The 22,274-nt window shown below is 43.8% G+C and overlaps 1 protein-coding gene across 2 annotated transcripts in view; it reads right to left on the bottom strand.

Moving 5' to 3' along the window:
- Nucleotides 1-15,328, bottom strand: part of LOC311115442 (radixin-like) — a 28,210-nt gene extending 12,882 nt beyond the window's left edge. The window contains exons 1-2 of one of the 2 annotated variants that reach the window (XM_084190621.1): nt 15,294-15,328; nt 6,301-6,394 (exon numbers count right to left, since the gene is read on the bottom strand). In XM_084190621.1, the coding sequence (XP_084046747.1) occupies nt 6,301-6,312 (12 nt within the window). In that variant the 5' untranslated portion in view covers nt 6,313-6,394; nt 15,294-15,328. Of the gene's footprint in view, nt 1-6,300; nt 6,395-14,887; nt 15,107-15,293 lie in introns of those variants that run through there. The other variant, XM_084190620.1, reaches the window with a different exon arrangement.
- Between the last annotated feature and the right edge of the window lie 6,946 nt (nt 15,329-22,274).

The raw sequence follows: 22,274 nt of genomic DNA, 5'->3' as shown, positions 1-22,274 counted from the left end.
TAAAGTCATTTTCTCTGATGAATCCCCTTTCCGATTGTTTGGGGCATCCGGAAAAAAGCTTGTCCGGAGAAGACAAGGTGAGCGCTACCATCAGTCCTGTGTCATGCCAACAGTAAAGCATCCTGAGACCATTCATTTGTGGGGTTGCTTCTCAGCCAAGGGACTGGGCTCACTCACAATTTTGCCTAAGAACACAGCCATGAATAAAGAATGGTACCAACACATCCTCCAAGAGCAACTTCTCCAAACCATTCAAGAACAGTTTGGTGACGACCAATGCCTTTTCCAGCATGATGGAGCACCTTGCCATAAGGCAAAAGTGATAACTAAGTGGCTTGGGGAACAAAACATCGACATTTTGGGTCCATGGCCAGGAAACTCCCCAGACCTTAATCCCATTGAGGATTTGTGGTCAATCCTCAAGAGGCGGGTGGACAAACAAAATCCCACAAATTCTGACAAACTCCAAGCATTGATTATGCAAGAATGGGCTGCCATCAGTCAGGATGTGGCCCAGAAGTTAATTGACAGCATGCCAGGGCAGATTGCAGAGGTCTTGAAAAAGAAGGGTCAACACTGCAAATATTGACTCTTCGCATTAACTTAATGTAATTGTCAATAAAAGCCTTTGACACTTATGGAATGCTTGTAATTATACTTCAGTACACCATAGTAACATCTGACAAAAATATCTAAAAACACTGAAGCAGCAAACTTTGTGAAGACCAATACTTGTCATTCTCAAAACTTTTGACCACGACTGTATGCTTTACCTTGAAATGCTTGCTTACATGCCCTTCCAAATGATACAGAATAAAAAAATAATACCAATAAAAATGAAAATAGTAACAAGAGGAATAAAATAAAATACACAAGAATGGAGCTATATACAGAGAGTACCAGTACCAGCTCAATGTGCAGAGGTATGAGGTATTTGAGGTAGATACAAGTATGTACATGAAGTCAGGGTAATGTGACTAGCTATCAGAATAGATAATACAAGTAAAATAAAGAACAGCAGCAGCAAATGATGAGTGTAAAAGTGTGTATGTGTATGTAGTGTACACTCACCGGACAGTTTATTAAGTACACCCCACCCTGTTCACGAAAATGGATCGCTCCTACAGACAGTGAGTCACTTCGCTGTGGCTTGCTATAGAAAGCAGACAGACAGGCATCCAGTTACTGTTCGATTGAACGTTAGAATGGGCAAAATGAGTGACCTAAGCGACTTTGAGCGTGGTATGATCGGTGCCAGGCGCGCCGGATCCAGTATCTCAGAAACGGCCGGCCTCATGGGCTTTTCACGCACGACAGTGTCTAGGGTTTACCGAGAATGGTGCGACAAACAAAAAACATCCAGTCAGCAGCAGTCCTGTGGGCGAAAACAGCTTATTGATGAGAGGTCGAAGGAGAATGGCAAGAATTGTGCAAGCTAACAGGCGGGCCACAACCAGGCAAATAACAGCGCAGTACAACAGTGGTGTGCATAACGGCATCTCGGAACCCACAACTCATTGATCCTTGTCATGGATGGGCTATTGCAGCAGATGAGCACACCGGGTTCAATTCCCATAAGCTAAAAACAAGAAGAAGCTGCTCCAGTGGGCATGCGATCACCAACACCGGACAATTGAGGACTGGTAAACCGTCACCTGGTCTGACGAATCCCAGTTCCTGTTGATGGCAGAGTTAGGATTTGGCGTCAGCAGCATGAGTCCATGGACCCATCCTGCCTGATACAGGCTGGTGGCGGTGGTGTACTGGTGTGGGGAATATTTTCCTGACACACGTTAGGTCCTTTGATACCAATTCAGCAACAAATGTTTGACACCTTGTAGAATTCATGCCCCAAAGAATTCAGGTTGTTCCGGAGGCAAAGGGGGTCCGAGCCGGTACTAGATGGGTGTACCTAATAGACTGGCCGCACTCCCCTCTTTCTCCTATAGTCCACGATCAGCTCCTTGGTCTTACTGACGTTGAGGTTGTTGTCCTGGCACCACACTGCTAAGTCTCTGACCTCCTCCCTGTAGGCTGTCTCATCGCCATCGGTGATCAGGCCTACCACCGTTGTGTCGTTAGTAAACTTTATGGTATTGGAGTCGTGCGTGGCCACGCAGTCGTGGGTGAACAGGGAGTACAGGAGGGGACTAAGCACACACCCCTGAGGGGCCCCCGTGTTGGGGGTCAGCGTGGCGGAGGTGTTCTTACCTACCCTCACCTCCTGGGGCCGACCCGTCAGGAAGTCCAGGATCCAATTACAGAGGAAGGTGTTCAGTCCCAGGGTCCCTAGCTTGGTGATGAGCTTGGGAGGGGACTATGGTGTTGAACACTGAGCTGTAGTCTATAAACAGCATTCTCACATAGTTATTTCCCCTCTTGTCCAGGTGGGAGAGGGCAGTGTGAAGTGCAATTGAGATTGCATCATCTGTGGATCTGTTGGGGCGGTATGCAAATAGGAGTGACCCAGGGAGTGGGTCCAGGCACAAGGTCACTGTTAAGTAACAAGTCCTAAAGAGCTAACCAATAGCGATAAATCGACTCAGACAGACCTTGCCTTAGTCCCGTTACATAATGAAGTAGCAACATGCAGTGTCGGCAGGACAAACGGACGCCTCGTTGGGTATCAGAGTGACAAAGCTGTTATGGAGTCAAGTGCTTAACTTGTGTTTCCGACAGAAGTCTTGAATGTCCCTTTCCTTGTGTTTGTGTGGGGGCTGCCTGCCACCAGCAATCAGCTGTGAAAGTGCTGACCTTTGTTAGACTTCACCCTGTGTGTGTGTGAGTGTCTGCATGCCTGGGCGTGTGTATGCCTGTGCGTACGTGTGTGTGTGTGTATGCCGGTGTGTGTGTATGCGTTTATGCCTGCATATGTGTATCTGAGCCAAAAACACAACTAGCCCATGGAGTGTGAAGGAGAGTAGTCTAGCTATAGCCAGGCAGACAGACGGCTCTCCATAATCCCTGGCTGTCTCTGTGTGTGTACAGAAGGAGAGGGGGAGGAGAGGAGGAGGAGAGACGTGCTACAGCACCCACACAGCTAATCACGTCCTCTGAAAACACCACTGAACCAAGCACCAGTTACTCATGCCACCCCAAATACAGTACATAAACCATCAATAACGTGATACAACTAGTGGATTTAACACTAAACAGTACAGAAGCACTTTCTCTTGGCGATAGCGGCGCTTCTGATTGTGGCCTAGAAGAAAACGGTACAAGACTCTAAGGACTCATATAAGTCAATTGGGAGTGTGATCAGGAGATGTGTTTAAGGGACATGGTCAAAGGGATGTCTTTTGGCACTAGCGGTCATGTTTCCCACCTACCATGTGACTGAGCCAGTAGGGCAGAGCTAAATGTGGACGGCCTGGCCAAATGCCACAGAGAGGCCATGCATGAACAGAGTGGTGATGAAGGGAAGGCCTAATGGACCACACAATGTGTGTGGGTGTATGTGTGTGTAAGAGAGAGAGATGGAGTTCTAGAAAAGTTAGTTGAGCCACTTTTCAGTCAGAATCTTTATCCTATTGCTCGTCATGGCGTCTCTCCATGTTGTTTAGAGGATGAGTCTTCTCTCAGACAACCCCCTCAGTAAATGTGCAGCTGTTTGCCCATAAGCTGTTTACAAAGGCTTTGCTGAGAGGAGAGGAGGCCTCAGACAGGCGTCACTCGCGCAGGCGTACACACACACACACACACACACACACACACACACACACACACACACACACACAGGACTGCTCTCCTTTAGTCAGAGAGGAGCTGCTAATCTGGCCCGCTGGGCACTGAGCAGCTGTCTGTCCGGCTGATTAACCCCCCTACTGGGGAGGGAGGAGAGGAATCCCCACCTACACACGTACTCAGGATGAGGTCAGGTGCTTGCCAACAGAGCACAGGATCAGGAGGCGCTCCACTCAGACGCATAGACCAGGGGTGCGTTCAGTTGGCGTGAACGTTTGCTACGTTGCGGAACAGTTTGTACTGAACAACATTTTCCCAAAACGTTCTGGTATGTACTTGAACAGACTGAGATACGTTTGCACTGTTCGGTGGGTGTGTCGGGTGTGGCTTGAAGCAATGAGTGATATTTAAAGGGCAGCAGTGCATTTTGAACGCACAATCCAACCCCTCCCTGTTTTTCAACTGGTCGTTCAGTACAGCACTGTATCAGTTCAATTGAACATTCTATTACATTTTTACATACTGAACGCAGCCCTGGACTGGGCAGGCTGGAATGTTAACTAGGGGCCAGTCAGTTCGTTTGGACTTCAACAGGCAGGAGTGAGGATAATGGGTGCTGCTCCAACTTTGTGTTGTTGGTGTTGGTTTATCTATGTGATATGACAGAGCTCACCACGGCCCTCAGTGCTCACTTTGGCCTTGCAGAGCGTTCACTAGCAGACAGATCAGACAGAGTATGTTAACATTGCTTTGGCAATGTTAACTTACTTTTCCCATGCCAATAAAGCCCTTAAATTGAATTGAATTGATAGAGCGGAAAACAAAGCCCCCCCCCACACACACACTTACAGCCCGTCCCCCTACTCCTCCCCTTACCCTCCTTCCACAGGATGTTGACACGGCTCTCCCATTTATATGGGCCCAATTCACACTCAGGCCCTTATGCAGCAAACAAAACTAGGCAGAGAAAACAGGCACGTCCCTGCAGGGGCCCCTTCCTGTGGGGTCTGTCGGGTCATAAACACCCCCCGCCGAGCTCACGGGAAGGGAGGGGGGGACTTGGTCAGAGAGTGGCAGTTCTTATGTCCAATGAATAATGCAGGTTATTCAGTATAGGCTACCCCACCCCCCCTCACGTCACACTGTTACCGCTGTCCCAGAGGTGGGCTACCAGCACAGCAAAACACAGGCCTGGCCTGGGATACAAAACAAGCACTCCTTAGCAGCCTGCCATTCAGAGTTATGAGCCGTTTCACTTCCCAAAGCCATTTTGAACATTTTAAATGTTCCATCCTCAGTGTAATTTCATTCAGCTGCTGAATTTTAAACAGGTTAATTAACCCCATCATGAATTGTAGCTGGGTTAACCGTCTAGAGTCTAATCACCTTAAGGTATCCCCCCCCCCCCCCAAAAAAAAAAGATTGGATCAAACATTGAATTTGGCATTACTGCTATTAGCCAATAGAAACATTGAATAACAGATTCACTACATGTAACAGATAGTCCCCCCAAAAAAATCAAAAGGAAGTTTGTTCTGAAGTGTCTGTCCTATATCTGAGAGCTATAAGAAAGATCAGGAAACTACTTTTTGACATGTATTTATCACCTTATTTTAGGCACTAAACTATCTCCATATATACTTCCATTCATTTTTTAAACTGGTACCGTGGGCCTTTGTGTGGCCCCTGGGTGGCTGACAAACTCTAGGGGACATACTATTCTCTAGTGCCTTTGACAGTGACATTGTCCTAATAGAAAAAGGATGCCTGGCCTGCTGCTGCTGTGAGCTGTGTTGGGACTGTGAGCTGTGTTGGGACTGTGAGCTGTGTTGGGACTGTGAGCTCTAGTGAGTATAGCCAACTGCCATCTTAATAATTTGACAAGAGCTAGTCTCAGGCAAGAACAGATCCCTTACCAGGACTTCCAAAACGCTCCCTCCCCTACAATGTTTTCCTCCAGGGACCGTAAATCAACCCCTCATCATAACTAAGCATCAAATCAAAGCAGGAGTTGTGCAATAGAACCACACGACTCATCCTCTAACTCCATGTCCCGACCTGCATCTTAAGACATGAACAGAGAAACAGTGAGAATGTTCAATGGATATCTGACACCATGCACTGCATTGAATGGTTTGTTTTGGCGTCTCTTGTACAGCAGAAGGCCCTGGTATTCCTCTGTTCAATTAGCTGGAAACAATAGCAGTAGTGTTGCAGAGCCTCTGGCCCTGTGTCTGTGTCTGAGATGGGCTGAGAGCCTGGGAGGCAGACATACACACAGGCCTACACTACATCACACCATGGGTCTTGGAAGGGAACCATCAAGGGCAAGGGTGAAGGAGGGTGGGCGGTACAAGCACATACACACTTCCTGTACACTCAAGACACTAGTCTTATCCAGAGCATCTTACAGACAGTCAACAGTCAGGTCAGTGCATGTGGCCCAAGTAGGAAGTGAACCCACATCCCTCGTGTTGCCAGCAGTACAAACTAAGCTCCCATCAACTGGACAGGAAGCAGTCTGACCAATGAAGACCACAGATGGTTTTGAATTGCTCATCTCGTCCTTTCCACTGCATTATAATTCAGTTCATAGTTCAGTTTCTGAGGTCTTACCGGTTTCGGCATGTTTGTCTCCTCTCCTCCCTTCACCTGGCAGCTGAGAAGACAACTCTGTCACAGTACGGATCGCTTCTCTGTTCCACAGGACCTGGGGGACAGAAGATCAGTTCAGTTATGGGGACATTGTAGCAGATCTAATGCAGGTAGAACCGCTGATGCAACGTCTGGGTGAGATGGAGAAAAACCAGGGCAAAGGGGACTGGATGAAAGAGAGGAACGGGAGTTTGGGACAGTGGGTAGGGAGAGGGTGACATTGATATTGTCACTGTGGTGTCAGGGTCACCAAATGACAAATAGAGAATAAAATATAAGATAGACGTTACTAAAACAATTGCTGCACAGAGAAATCTCCAATAACTCACTGATAGTCTAAAGTACTTTCCCAGCAGCAATAACATGTAGAGTTTTCGGGATCCAAGGAGGGTGAATACTTATGATAGGCACTGTATCTACTCATTTCTAATTTGATAGTGCTCGTCCTTTTGTCCGTTTCTGCTCTAGTTTGTCTATCATGAAAGCCAACTTTTTGTGAGTTATGTTGATAATTTGGATTACCTGTGATTTACAGGAGGCTGCTGAGGGTAGGACCGCTCACAATAATGGCTAGAATGGAGTAATGGAATAGTATCAACCACATAGAAACTACGTGTTTGATCAAGTTGCTGTTTCAGTAAAGAGTGCAGTGGTAGTGTAATCTGATGACTTGAATCACCTGGTGAGAAGATGTAAGGTTGATTATGCCTGACCCAAATATAGAACGGTTGCCTGGGAGACAATAAAACATGGGACTGAGGGGTCTATTCAATTTCAGCCCTCCAAGGCTTTAGCATCATCTCTCAGCCGCCAGTCATACATACTATTGCTGCACTGGGCGAAAAGGGTCCATAACAGGGGATATCTTTACATGACACGTTTTGGATTTTGAGAATAAAGACCATTTCCAATGCATATTTTGAGTTGTGGATTTGCACCATATCCGGACAAATTCTGAATCCAGATGTGTCTTTTAGATATACAGTGCATTCGGAAAGTATTCAGAACCCTTGACTTTTTCCACATTTTGTTACGTTACAGCATTATTCTAAAATTGATTTTAATTTTTATTTTTTTATCCTCATCCATCTACACACAATACCCCATAATGACAAAGCGAAAACAGGTTTTTAGAAATGTTTGCAAATGTATAAAAAACTTAAATACCTTATTTACATAAGTATTCAGACCCTTTGCTATGAGACTCGAAATTGACCTCAGGTGCATCCTGTTTCCATTGATCATCCTTGAGATGTTTCTACAACTTGATTGGAGTCCACCTGTGATAAACTCAATTGATTGGACATGATTTGGAAAGGAACACACCGGTCTATATTAAGGTCCCACAGTTGACAGTGCATGTAAGAGCAAAAACCAAGCCATGAGGTCGAAGGAATTGTCTGTAGAGCTCCAAGACAGGATTGTGTCGAGAGACAGATCTGGGAAGGGTACCAAGAAATGTATGCAGCATTGAAGGTCCCTAACAACACAGTGGCCGCCATCATTCTTTAATGGAAGAAGTTTGGAACCACCAAGACTCTTCCTAGAGCTGGCCGCACGGCCAAACTGAGCAATCGGGGGAGAAGGGCCTCTGTGGAGATGGGAGAACCTTCCAGAAGGACAACCATCTCTGCAGCACTCCACCAATCAGGCCTTTATGGTAGAGTGGCCAGACGAAAGCCACTCCTCAGTAAAAGGAACATGACAGCCCGCTTGGAGTTTTCCAAAAGGCACCTAAAGGACTCTCAGACCATGAGAAACAAGATTCTCTGGTCTGATGAAACCAAGATTGAACTCTTTGGCCTGAATGCCAAGCGTCACGTCTGGAGGAAACCTTGCACCATCCCTACGGTTGAAGCATGGTGGTGGCAGCATCATGCTGTGGGGATGTTTTTCAGCGGCAGGGACTGGGAGACTAGTCAGGATCGAGAGAAAGATTAACGGAGCAAAGTACAGAGAGATCCTTGATGAAAACCTGCTCCAGAGCGCTCAGGACCTCAGACTGGGGTGAAGGTTCACCTTCCAACAGGACAACAACCCTAAGTACACATCCTAAGACAACACAGGAGTGGCTTCGGGACAAGTCTCTGAATGTCCTTGAGTGGCCCAGCCAGAGCCCAGACTTGAACCAGACCTGAAAATAGCTGTGCAGCGACGCTCCCCATCCAACTTGACAGAGCTTGAGAGGATCTGCAGAGAAGAATGGGAGAAACTCCCCAAATACAGTTGTGCTAAGCTTGTAGCGTTATACCAAAGAAGACTTGAGGCTGTAATCGCTGCCAAAGGTGCTTCAACAAAACACTGAGTAAAGGGTCTGAAAACGTATGTAAATGTTATTTCAGTTTTTTTTATTTGTAATAAATGTGGAAAATTTTCTAAAACCCTGTTTTTTGCTTTGTCATTACGGTGTATTATGTGTAGATGGATAAAAATATATATATCCTTATCAATTTTAGAATAAGGCTGTAACGTAACAAAATGTGGAAAAAGTCAAGGGGTCTGAAAACTTTTCGAATGCACTGTATATGATATTGGGATTACTCCGAATATCACACATGGACATTTCCTATGGCCGGATATGGACTCATTCAATTTCTTGAGCAGTGGCGACGTCATTCTGGGCACCTGTTTTGAGCCCCCACATTTTTCGCTTGCCTGTTTTGCATGTTATTTTGGCATTAATACGTGTCACATATCAGTTTGCAAACAATGTAAAAAAACATTGAGTTAATAAAGCCGCATACAACCATGGTCTCTTTTTTGCTTTCTTGAGTAAAGCATCTCCAAAATGCAGGTGTTTCATCCTAGCCCAGTGCTTTCTGTGGTGTTGGGGTAGCCAGCGGAATATACGGAGCGTAGGTAGGTGTTGGTAATGTTCTCTAGTTGCGCCGTGATTGGCTCAGTGTTCTGTCACTCATGGGGACACTACGTCACCGCCAAGTCTAAGGGTAGAGCTTGAAGATTCAAGCCCCTTGGGTGCTGCCATAGAGTTACATTAGAAGTACCCATCCAAGAAGGCTCAAGGTTATTTGCCACAGATAAAATTACGTAAAATCACGTTATATCTAAAGTAGCTTTGATTGGACTGAACATGTAAACATCATACTTTCAAAATCTTAGCTAGCAGTCATCATCATGAATCAAGTTGACAATCTACTGGCAAATCCTTTTTAATCCTTGTCATAAACTCAGCAAAAAAAGAAACGTCCCTTTTTCAGGACCCTGTCTTTCAAAGATAATTCGTAGAAATCCAAATAACTTCACAGATCTTCATTGTAAAGGGTTTAAACACTGTTTCCCATGCTTGTTCAATGAACCATAAACAATTAATGAACATGCACCTGTGGAACGGTCGTTAAGACACCAACAGCTTACAGACGGTAGGCAATTAAGGTCACAGTTATGAAAACTTAGGACACTAAAGGGGCCTTTCTACTGACTTGGTGAAAAACACCAAAAGAAAGATGCCCAGGGTCCCTGCTCATCTGCGTGAACGTGCCTTAGGCATGCTGCAAGGAGGCATGAAGACTGCAGATGTGGCCAGGGCAATAAATTGCAATGTCCGTACTGTGAGACGCCTAAGACAGTGCTACAGGTTGACAGGACGGACAGCTGATCGTCCTCGCAGTGGCAGACCATGTGTAACAACACCTGCACAGGATCGGTACATCCGAACATCACACCTGCAGGACAGGTACAGGATGGCAACAACAACTGCCCGAGTTACACCAGGAACGCACAATCCCTCCATCAGTGCTCAGACTGTCTGCAATAGGCTGAGAGAGGCTGGACTGAGGGCTTGTAGGCCTGTTTTAAGGAAGGTCCTCACCAGACATCACCGGCAACAACGTTGCCTATGGGCACAAACCCACCGTCGCTGGACCAGACAGGACTGGCAAAAAGTGCTCTTCACTGACGAGTCGCGGTTTTGTCTCACCAGCGGTGATGGTCAGATTCGCGTTTATCGTCGAAGGAATGAGCGTTACACCGAGGCCTGTACTCTGGAGCGGGATTGATTTAGAGGTGGAGGGTCCGTCATGGTCTGGGGCGGTGTGTCACAGCATCATCGGACTGAGCTTGTTGTCATTGCAGGCAATCTCAACGCTGTGCGTTACAGGAAAGACATCCTCCTCCCTCATGTGGTACCCTTCCTGCAGGCTCATCCTGACTTGACTCTCCAGCATGACAATGCCACCAGCCATAGTGCTCGTTCTGTGCATGATTTCCTGCAAGACAGGAATGTCAGTGTTCTGCCATGGCCAGCGAAGAACCCGGATCTCAATCCAATTGAGCACGTCTGGGACCTGTTGGATCGGAGGGTGAGGGCTAGGGCCATTCCCCCCAGAAATGTCCGGGAACTTGCAGGTGCCTTGGTGGAAGAGTGGGGTAACATCTCACAGCAAGAACTGGCAAATCTGGTGCAGTCCATGAGGAGGAGATGCACTGCAGTACTTAATGCAGCTGGCAGCCAAAGAGTGCTCAGCATATGTGGGAACTTCTTCAAGACAGTTGGAAAAGCATTCCAGGTGAAGCTGGTTGAGAGAATGCCAAGAATGTGCATAGCTGTCAAATATAAAATATATTTTGATTTGTTGAACCCTTTTTTGGTTACTACATGATTCCATGTGTCATGTCATAGTTTTCACTATTAATCTACAATGTAAAAAAATGTAAAAAATAAAGAAAAACCCTTGAATGAGTAGATGTGTCCAAACTTTTGACTGGTAGTGTATGTGACATCCTATTTTCTCTCTTCATGTTGACAAATACTGACCGTATACATTGCATATGTGTTTTCTCAGCACATTCAAGATAATAAGCTATATTGATTCCAGATATGCTTTTCTTGGCTGAGTTCCATATCCGGATCTTGATTTGCTTTTTAATATGCTGAAAATAAGGACGATTTCTGATGCATTTCTGAGTTTTCACCATATGCTCAATAATTTCTCAAATATGAAATTCATATTTTTTCTTTCATGCACATATCATTTTTGGATTCCCTCTGGATATCATACATGGTATGGCCAGATATTGACTCATTAGCTATCTTGAGATAGGCCTATGTAGACATCTTATTTTCTCTATGAGGACAAATTCTGACAGTAGGACTACATAGTATATTTTCTCAGCACAAACAATGCATATGCTGAGGTGACTGAGGTCCACATCAGGATCTTGATATGGTTTTTTATATGCTAAATAAGGACAATTTCTGATGCTTATTTGAGTTGAGGACATGTTCAATAATCAAGCCTCAAGGTGACAGCTAACGTTTTAAAATGTGTGGCCGTATTTTGTATTACTGGTTAATATAAGATTTGGCTAGCTAGTTTGTACCAGCTCGTTTTCTCGTCTTGAATGAAGCAGGTACTTAAGACTCTAAATTGTCATATTTCATCCATAACAAACAGGGCTGACAGGGGTATTGAGGGTGTGCAACTTCTATTTTCTGTTAAATAAATAAAATACATTTTTAGCAAAGATTGGCCTAAGTCTGCATCTTTACAGAAAACAGGTGTTGTGATTGGAGCTCTGGATTTGCTATGCTGCATTTTTTAAAACAGAAATAGCAGAGATGTGCTTTGGATTAAATATGACAATATTTTCTTTTCTGTGCCTTGCAGCCTACTACTGAATATGGTGCAAATGTATGCTCAGATATGTCAACTTCATGTGAAGAAGCACAAAGATTTTCGGCACCTGAACAGGTACAATTATTTGGACGCTGGAATAAATTACAAATAACGCAAAAAAACACACAATAGTACAATTGGTTAGAGGGCTGTAAAATGGCAGCCATCTTCTCCGGCGCCACTTCTACAATCCAACAATATATTATGACAACATTTTGTGACGTTTGTTTGTTTTGGTCTTCGGCAAGGTTTGTTTTCGGTTGTTCATGCACACAAACATTTTTCGAGGCAAGCCGAAGTAGGCAGCTGAAGTCTAGGCCCCTTCGTAGGTGATTGGTCAACATTAGGGATTATTCAATGAAGTGTTTGTTGCCATTCAACAAGACACGACTCGTTTTCGTGCACATTTTTTCACTTGAGAAATACTGCACCAAAAATATTAGATGTAAAATTGCACAACTAATATCTCCTTGTCAAAAATTTATTACAGATTTCTTGAGTTATCTTAGATTAATTCAGACAATTTTGAGGACGAGTATATTGTCTATGGCGTCTCAAGATGGACAAACTACTATTGCCACTTTTTTCTTGTTTTTCAAGCAAAGGTCTTGTAAGTGAGTATGCGAGCACACTCGTTCGGTTCAACCAGCCGAGTTCGGGTAGGTGCCAGCCGAACTGAAGTATGATGACGCCTTTACACTTAGTGTATACTGATGTTTCCAAAGCTAGGGCTGACAATGAGGACTTGTGAAGAGCAGAATCAACAACCTCTGCATAATCAAAACAGTTGCTTTGTGGAAAGGTGTTAAAGCTCATAGTTAGCCATTGTTATGTAAACAACTGCTGAAAAGTACCAGTGGCCTGGCTTTGGCCCCAAGTGAGAGTAGGTCAGCCGGACCCATGGCCCAGTGAGACACGGGTGCCGGCCCGCGTAGATGTAAACAGAAAAGCCTGAGTCTTTTGGGTGAGGGATGGAGAGAAGTTAAATCTACTTCATGTTTTGTTTCCTTGCCATGACACTAACAATAACACGATACTGGTATCTTCCCGGCCCAATCAGACGGTCAGTGATAAGTTGTAACATTGTGTGCACCTCTGATGTCACAGGAAGGCCAAAAAGATAATCAAGGACATCAACCACTCGAGCCCAATTGTGGGGCGGCGCACAATTGGCCCAGCGTCGTTCAGGGTAGGGGAGGGAATGGCCGGCAGGGATGTAGCTCAGTTGGTAGAGCATGGCGTTTGCAACGCCAGGGTTGTGGGTTCGTTTCCCACGGGTGGCCAGTAATAAAAAAATTAAATAAAATAAAAAGAATAATAGATAATAATGTATGCACTCACTAACTGTAAGTCGCTCTGGATAAGAGCGTCTGCTAAATGACTAAAATGTAAAAATGAGCCACTGCCTGTTCACCCTGCTATCATCCAGAAGGCGAGGTCAGTACAGGTGCATCAAAGCTGGGACCGAGAGAATGAAAAACAGCTTCTATCTCAAGGCCATCAGACTGTTAAATAGCCATCACTAGCGCATTAGAGGCTGCTGCTGCCTATTGAAATCACTGGCCACTTTAAGAAATGGAACACTAGTCACTCATCTCATATGTATATACTGCATTCTATTCTATAATATTATTCTGTATCTTAGTCCATGCCGCTCTGTCATTGCTTGTCCATATATGTATATATTCTTAAATCCCATTCCTTACTTTTTTGTGTGTATTGGGTATACGTTGTGAAATTGTTAGATATTACTGCACTGTGGGAGCTAGAAGCACACGCATTTTGCTACACGTGGTCCTCTGTAGGTCAATTGGTAGAGCATGGCGCTTGTAACGCCAGGGTAGTGGGTTCAATCCCAGGGACCACCCATATGTAAAAATGTATGCACGCATGACTGTAAGTCGCTTTGGATAAAAGCGTCTGCTAAATGGCATATTATTATTATTATTACACTTTGATTTGATTTGATGCAGTGCATTGAGTCCTGAGCAAACGCTCCCAATATTTGGTTCATTTCAAAAGTTCATGTTTCTTAAAAATGACTGGCTACCATGTAGGCAATTCAAAGAACCCAAATCCACCAGATCATTGGCATTAATGTCCCTCAACATATGTTTCAAACAGATGGTAAATTGAGTTAAGTTTAGTACCTTAGACAGGACCGAGAAGTTCAGTGTGCCTGAACGCACTTATGTACAGCTGCTGATTATTTCCTGCAAAAAATAAATGTCATGCGTAAAAAACGTTGGGTTGGACCGGTGTGTGTAATGCCCTGGGGTACTTAAGTATTGGCGCCTGTTGAAAATAACGGAATTATTTGTAGGCTGTCATTTATAGACCCTGATAGCGTTGAGCAATATTGTTTCAACCAATGCAACACTGGTTACACTACTCACCGGCCCGCCCTTCCCTTTACAATAGATGACAACCTTCGAAACGCGCCAATGCTACATTGTAACAGGAAACCCAACTAATGAAACGAAATTATACATGCTAATAATGATACACTATGGCTAAGCAAAATTTGAATTATATTATAGGCTACATTTCAGGTCTAATAACACGAGGCAGTGCATTTCACACTAACAAAAACGTTATTGCAAACAAGATAAGTCCAGTTTTGAAATCTTCGCGAGATAGATGTGACCGCATGTCACAGACGAAAGCACAACACTAGGCTAAGTGCAAACTCTTATTGCGCAAATAATAAAGTAGCTTATCTTCCAAAAAACTGTTTTCAGAGATTCATAGTTTTCAGAGATTCATACAGTTTTAATTTCCCCACAAATGTATCAGTAATAGTTTGAAATGAAGGCCTGCCTTTGCCTACTTTTGCAACACGTCGAGTACACAAAAATCGCCCCTTTTTCATCAGCTTGAAGAAGCTCTTCTCAGGAGACAGACAAACTCACCTCTGGTGAAGGACTACGGCTTCAAATACCGACAAAATCCTGAGTATTCAAGGCTTTCAGGTTATCCACACTGTAAACTAAACGACTATATTTCATGTACCCTTGTCACCTCCAATTTTCTCGTGAAGCCTGTTAGAACGGACATGAGTGTGAACCGTGCAATTGAGATCCACCGTAAGGCGATTTGTGAAGACATTCAATATGGCCGTCGGACTAGTCGAGGCCAGGCGTGGTTCATTTAATATGTGGGGTACGCGCTCTGCTCTGCTCAGCAGCAGCGATGAGAACTCCCCCAACTTTAAAATAGAGTATTCTAACAGTGGATGTACATCATACAGTCATAGTTGTGTATACACTCATTGTATACCAATATATCATACTGAATGGAGGGAGAAGATCTACATACCAAATCCTACGAATTGCCCTGAAGCCAGGTTGCGCACACACACACCTTGATATGAGAAAGACCTGTCCTCTCTCCCCTTATTCCATTTTCTTTCCATTCACCTGTGGATCAAATATAGAATATGAAGTATGAATGAGAAATAGAACAACAACAAGGAGGAAAGTCAGTGCACAAAGGGAAACAGTATCCATATTAGTTATATTACATCATAAAGAACATAGAAGAAAGGTAGACCTACTTTGGTATCACAATGTGGTAACAGTTCTGTCTCACAAATAAGGACTGTCTGCTATGATTTCTGTGAATAATTCTCTCATACCTGCTTTGTAAAACACTGAACCCTTTTCCATTAAGCTCTTGTCTTCACAAACACTGAACCGTTTTCAATGAAGCTCTTGTCTTCGCAGAGTATCACACAAATAACTCCCTCACTCAATAATCCTTCAAGGCAATGCAATGAATTCAAACATGAGAGTTACACATTATGGACCAACTTATAATACTTATAATGTTCAGCTCTGTGCAGCTCTTTGTTTAAATGTAATCAGTTGGTTTTGTTGGGCTATATTTGTTGTGAGCCTAAATGGGTATCCTCTTGAAAAAGTGAATAATTCCATACTGCATTCCCTGCCATTCTGATCCTTCTTTACTAACACATCCTTTGCATATTATGTCATCTAGTGGACACAAACTGTTATTACACAAAGGAGACACAAAGAAGTGTACTGTATCTTCAAAAACACTGGTTTAGACATTTCCTTGACCAAGCAATTAGACATAACTTTAGTGGCGACCAGTCATTCAGGGCAGGTCAAAGCCCCACCTGTTTTGAACCCCACCTGTTTAGCTAATATATATATATATATATATATATATATATATATACAGTACCAGTCAAATGTTTGGACACACCTACTCATTCCAGGGTTTTTCTTTATTTTTTAACAATTTTCAACATTGTAGAATAATAGTGAAGACATCACAACTATGGAATAACACATATGGAATCATGTAGTAACCAAAAAAGTGTTAAACAAATCAAAATATATTTTATATTTGAGATTCTTCAAAGTAGCCACCCTTTGCCTTGATGACAGCTTTGCACACTCTTGGCATTCTCTCAACCAGCTTCATGAGGTAGTCACCTGGAATGCATTTCAATTAACAAGTGTGCCATGTTAAAAGTTAATTTCTTTCCTTAAAGTCTATGAGCCAATCAGTTGTGTTGTGTCAAGGTAGGGGTGGTATACAGAAGATAGCCCTATTTGGTAAAAGACCAAGTCCATATTATGGCAAGAACAGCTCAAATAAGCAAAGAGAAACAACACTCCATCATGACTTTAAGACATGAAGGTCAGTCAATATGGAAAATGTCAAGAACTTTGAACGTTTCTTCAAGTGTAGTTGCAAAAACCATCAAGCGCTAGGATGAAACTGGCTCTCATGAGGACCACAACAGGAAAGGAAGACCCAGAGTTACCTCTGCTGCAGAGGATAAGTTTATTAGAGTTAACTGCACCTCAGATTGTAGCCCAAATAAATGCTTCACAGAGTTCAAGTAACAGACACATCTCAACATCAACTGTTCAGAGGAGACTGCATGAATCAGGCCTTCATGGTCAAATTGCTGCAAAGAAACCACTACTAAAGGACACCAATAAGAAGAAGATTCTTGCTTGGGCCAAGAAACACGAGCAATGGACATTAGACCGGTGGAAATCTGTCCTTTGGTCTGATGAGTCCAAATTTGAGATTTTTGGTTTCAACCGCCTTTGCTGGTGACACTGTCAGTGATTTATTTAGAATTCAAGGCATACTTAACCAGCATGGCTACCACAGCATTATGCAGCGATATGCCTGGTTTGCGCTTAGTGGGACTATCATTTGTTTTTCAACAGGACAATGACCCAAAACACACCTCCAGGCTGTGTAAGTGCTATTTGACCAAGAAAAAGAGTGATGGGGTGCTGCATCAAATGACCTGGCCTCCACAATAACCCGACCTCAACCCAATTGAGATGGTTTGGAATGAGTTGGAGCGAAGAGTGAAGGAAAAGCTGCCAACAAGTGCTCAGCATATTTACATTTTAGTCATTTAGCAGACGCTCTTATCCAGAGCGACTTACAGTTAGTGAATACATATTATTATTATAATTTTTTTATACTGGCCCCCCGTGGGAATCAAACCCACATCCCTGGCGTTGCAAACGCCATGCTCTATCAACTGAGCTACATCCCTGCCGGCCATTCCCTCCCCTACCCTGGACGATGCTGGGCCAATTGTGCGCCGCCCATGAGTCTCCCGGTCGCGGCCGGCTGCGACAGAGCCTGGATTCGAACCAGGATCTCTAGTGGCACAGTTAGCACTGCGATGCAGTGCCTTAGACCACTGTGCCACTCAGGAGTCAAACCCTGTGGGAACTCCTTCAAGACTGTTGGAAAAGCATTCCTCATGAAGCTGGTTGAGAGAATTCTAAGAGTGTGCAAAGCTGTCATCAAGGCAAAGGGTGGCTACTTTGAAGAATCTCAAATATAAAATATATTTTGATTTGTTTAACACTTTTTTTGGTTACTACATGATTCCATATGTGTTATTTCATAGTTTTGATGTCTTCACTATTATTATACAATGTAAAGAATAGTAAAAAATAAAGAAAAACCCTTGAATGAGTAGGTGTGTCCAAACCTTTTACTGGTACTGTATATATACATACTTTTTTTATTGCCTGTTTTGCATGTTATTTTGGCAATAATACGTGTCACATATCAGTTTGCAAACAATGTAAAAAATAAAAAATAAATCATTGAGTTAATAAAGCCGCATACAATGTTGGTCTCTTTTTTGCTATTTTGAGTAAGGTAGCTCCAAAATGCAGGTGTTTCAGCCAAGCTCAGTGCTTTTTGTGGTGGTGGGGCAGCCAGCGGAAAATACGGAGCTTAGAGGTTGGTAATGTTCTCTACTTGCGCCGTGATTGGCTCAGTGTTCTGTCACACATGGACACACTACGTCACCGCAAAATCTAAGTGTTGGGCTAAAAAATTGCCCATCCAAGAAGGCTCAAGGTGTCACGTCTCCTCCCGTTGCTCCGCTCCGGCGCTCTGATTCGCTGGTCTACTGAGCCACCGGTCTGAGCGCACCACCTCGGCAACACCGGAATGGAAACCCAACGCACCCTAATCACCTCCAGCGCACCTGCACCTGATCATCTCATCACCACCCCTATATACGGTGGGGAGAACAAGTATTTGATACACTGCCGATTTTTCAGGTTTTCCTACTTACAAAAAATCCAGAAAATCACATTGTATGATTTTTAAGTAATTAATTTGCATTTTATTGCATGACATAAGTATTTGATACATCAGAAAAGCAGAACTTCATATTTGGTACAGAAACCTTTGTTTGCAATTACAGAGATCATACGTTTCCCGTAGGTCTTGACCAGGTTTGCACACACTGCAGCAGGGATTTTGGCCCACTCCTCCATACCTTCTCCAGATCCTTCAGGTTCCGGGGCTGTCGCTGGGCAATACAGACTTTCAGCTCCCTCCAAAGATGTTCTATTGGGTTCAGGTCTGGAGACTGGCTAGGCCACTCCAGGACCTTGAGATGCTTCTTACGGAGCCACTCCTTAGTTGCCCTGGCTGTGTGTTTCGGGTCGTTGTCATGCTGGAAGACCCAGCCACGACCCATCTTCAATGCTCTTACTGAGGGAAGGAGGTTGTTGGCCAAGATCTCGCGATACATGGCCCCATTCATCCTCCCCTCAAAACGGTGCAGTCGTCCTGTCCCCTTTGCAGAAAAGCATCCCCAAAGAATGATGTTTCCACCTCCATGCTTCACGGTTGGGATGGTGTTCTTGGGGTTGTACTCATCCTTCTTCTTCCTCCAAACACAGCGAGTGGAGTTTAGACCAAAAAGCTATATTTTTGTCTCATCAGACCACATGACCTTCTCCCATTCCTCCTCTGGATCTTCCAGATGGTCATTGGCAAACTTCAGACGGGCCTGGACATGCGCTGGCTTGAGCAGGGGGACCTTGCGTGCGCTGCAGGATTTTAATCCATGATGGCGTAGTGTGTTACTAATGGTTTACTTTGAGACTGTGGTCCCAGCTCTCTTCAGGTCATTGACCAGGTCCTGCCGTGTAGTTCTGGGCTGATCCCTCACTTTCCTCATGATCATTGATGCCCCACGAGGTGAGATCTTGCATGGAGCCCCAGACCGAGGGTGATTGACCGTCATCTTGAACTTCTTCAATTTTCTAATAATTGCGCCAACAGTTGTTGCCTTCTCACCAAGCTGCTTGCCTATTGTCCTGTAGCCCATCCCAGCCTTGTGCAGGTCTACAATTTTATCCCTGATGTCCTTACACAGCTCTCTGGTCTTGGCCATTGTGGAGAGGTTGGAGTCTGTTTGATTGAGTGTGTGGACAGGTGTCTTTTATACAGGTAACGAGTTCAAACAGGTGCAGTTAATACAGGTAATGAGTGGAGAACAGGAGGGCTTCTTAAAGAAAAACTAACAGGTCTGTGAGAGCCGGAATTCTTAATGGTTGGTAGGTGATCAAATACTTATGTCATGCAATAAAATGCAAATTAATTACTTAAAAATCATACAATGTGATTTTCTGGATTTTTGTTTTAGATTCCGTCTCTCACTGTTGAAGTGTACCTATGATAAAAATTACAGACCTCTACATGCTTTGTAAGTAGGAAAACCTGCAAAATCGGCAGTGTATCAAATACTTGTTCTCCCCACTGTAGCCCTGGACTGTTCAGTGTTGTGTTGTGTGTGATTGTTAGTGTCATGTCCTCGCTCTTTGTTGTTCTCTTGCTCAGTGTCAAGTAACATTGTTGATGTCTGCGTCCTGCCTCTTTGTATCCTCAGTACTCGTCACACAAGGTCGTTGGCCACAGATAAAATTATGTCAAATCACGTTATACAGTGCCTTGGCTTTTTTCCTATTTTGTTGCCTTACAACCTGGAATTAAAATAGATTTTTGGGGGTTTGTATCATTTGATTTACACAACATGCCTACCACTTTGAAGATGCAAAATATGTTTTATTGTGAAACAAACAAGAAATAAGACAAAAACTTGAGCGTGCATAACTATTCAGCGCCATCCATCATTCCTTCAATTCTGACCAGTTTCCCAGTCCCTGCCGATGAAGAACATCCCCACAGCATGATGCTGCCACCACCATGCTTCACTGTGGGGATGGTGTTCTCGGGGTGATGAGAGGTGTTGGGTTTGCGCCAGACATAGCATTTTCCTTGATGGCCAAAAAGCTCAATTGTAGTCTCATCTGACCAGTACCTTCTTCCATATGTTTGGGGAGTCTCCCACATGTCTTTTGGCGAACACCAAACATGTTTGCTTATTTCTTTCTTAAAGAAATTGCTTTTTTTCTGGCCACTCTTCCGTAAAGCCCAGCTCTGTGGAGTGTAAGCTAGTAGTCATCATTGTGAATCAAGTCAACAATCTACTGGCAAATCCTTTTCAATCCTTGTCATATGAAGAGAAATAATGGAGGGAAATTATAGATAAAACGTATCGGTGCTCATCGGCCACTGGACATAAACATTACACAACAAGTTGGAAATCGCAAATTCAACAATGATTGGTTTGGAAGGAATCAATGGCTAACTGCAATCACTAGCCTGCTATTCAGTGGAGTGGGTGTGTGGTCCCAAGTCTGGGTTTAAGGGTCTGTTTTCCAAGCTTAAAAGGATAAACATTCAACATTGGCCATGCTGTCAATCCAGCATGACTTTTGCCGTGCTCAAAACAACTGGAAACTCTGAACTGGGAAATCTGACTTCAGTGAGTTTAAGACAACTGGGAACTCTGAATAAAACGAGCTCCAACTGGGAAAATACGTTTTGAACGGTCATCCAACTTCGCCTACTGTTCTGACTTGGTGGTGCACATGTAGCCTATAGCCTGTTTTAGAGAAATGCAATCATCGAATATTGTAAGAGCTTTCATTGTCTGCTCATATGCCCCCTTTATTTATCCTATGGTTCTGACTTGGTGTACAGGGAAAATACTGGAAGAACGGCCCATGTTCGGAATTCTGTCGCTGTACATTTCAAAACTGCTAAACAAATAGTTATTTGGACTATTCCGTCCTAGCTCGCTCATTAATGTCTTAATCGAAATTACGGATTGCCTCTTATCCGCTCGTCGTCCCCTTATGCCATAGTTTGTACATCTCAATTGTCAGTAGAAACCACATTTGTTTAAACAAATCAGCCATATCAGCTATGTTTTTTTAAAAGGCAGTAAATGAGGCTGAATGAACTATTTCGCTGCCAGACAAGGCTCCGCTAATAGCCAGGTGTAGCAGTGGTAAGGTGTTGGGACTGCTGTTGGGACTCTGCTGTTTGGACAGCTTTATGTAGGTCCTAACAGTTTGTGGGCACCGTTTGTCACTGTTATAGTGCAATTAATGTATTGTTTAGTGTTGTGTTATGTTGTGTAGTGGCTTTGCTGGCATGCATCAAAGTTATTTTTTTGAGTTTGCCCCACCAAGATTTACATGCAAAAATCGTCACTGCATAACTTGATGTTTCAGAGATTTACTTGTTTGGGTGAGCAGCAATCAAAGCATTTTGTATTTCATCAACAGCAGGAGATCAGAATGAAAAAAGTGTAAGTGCTAGTACCAGTTTGAATTTTGGATCAGAATTTCCTTTCTATCTTCGTTTTCAGAAATGATTTCTTAATTCTAAGTTCCCTTTATTATAGGGTCAGCAACAAAATGTTCTTCTGAAGTTCAATTTTGGGATGTTTGCTCAATAACTTTCTTCTCGCTTCCTCCTTCACTTATGGTAAATCATCTGTTCCCAAAAAAAGTCAGAGAATGACACATTTCCTCTCTCTTTCTCTCTCTTTCTCTTTCTCCTTCTCTCTCTCTCTCTCTCTCTCTCTCTCTCTCTCTCTCTCTCTCTCTCTCTCTCTCTCTCTCTCTC

Source organism: Coregonus lavaretus (assembly GCF_964263955.1).
Source record: "Coregonus lavaretus genome assembly, contig: HAP1_SCAFFOLD_123, whole genome shotgun sequence".
NCBI classification, from domain to species: domain Eukaryota; kingdom Metazoa; phylum Chordata; class Actinopteri; order Salmoniformes; family Salmonidae; genus Coregonus; species Coregonus lavaretus.
The sequence above is the reverse complement of the archived record's forward strand: the minus strand, read 5'-3'. Positions and strand labels throughout refer to the sequence as shown.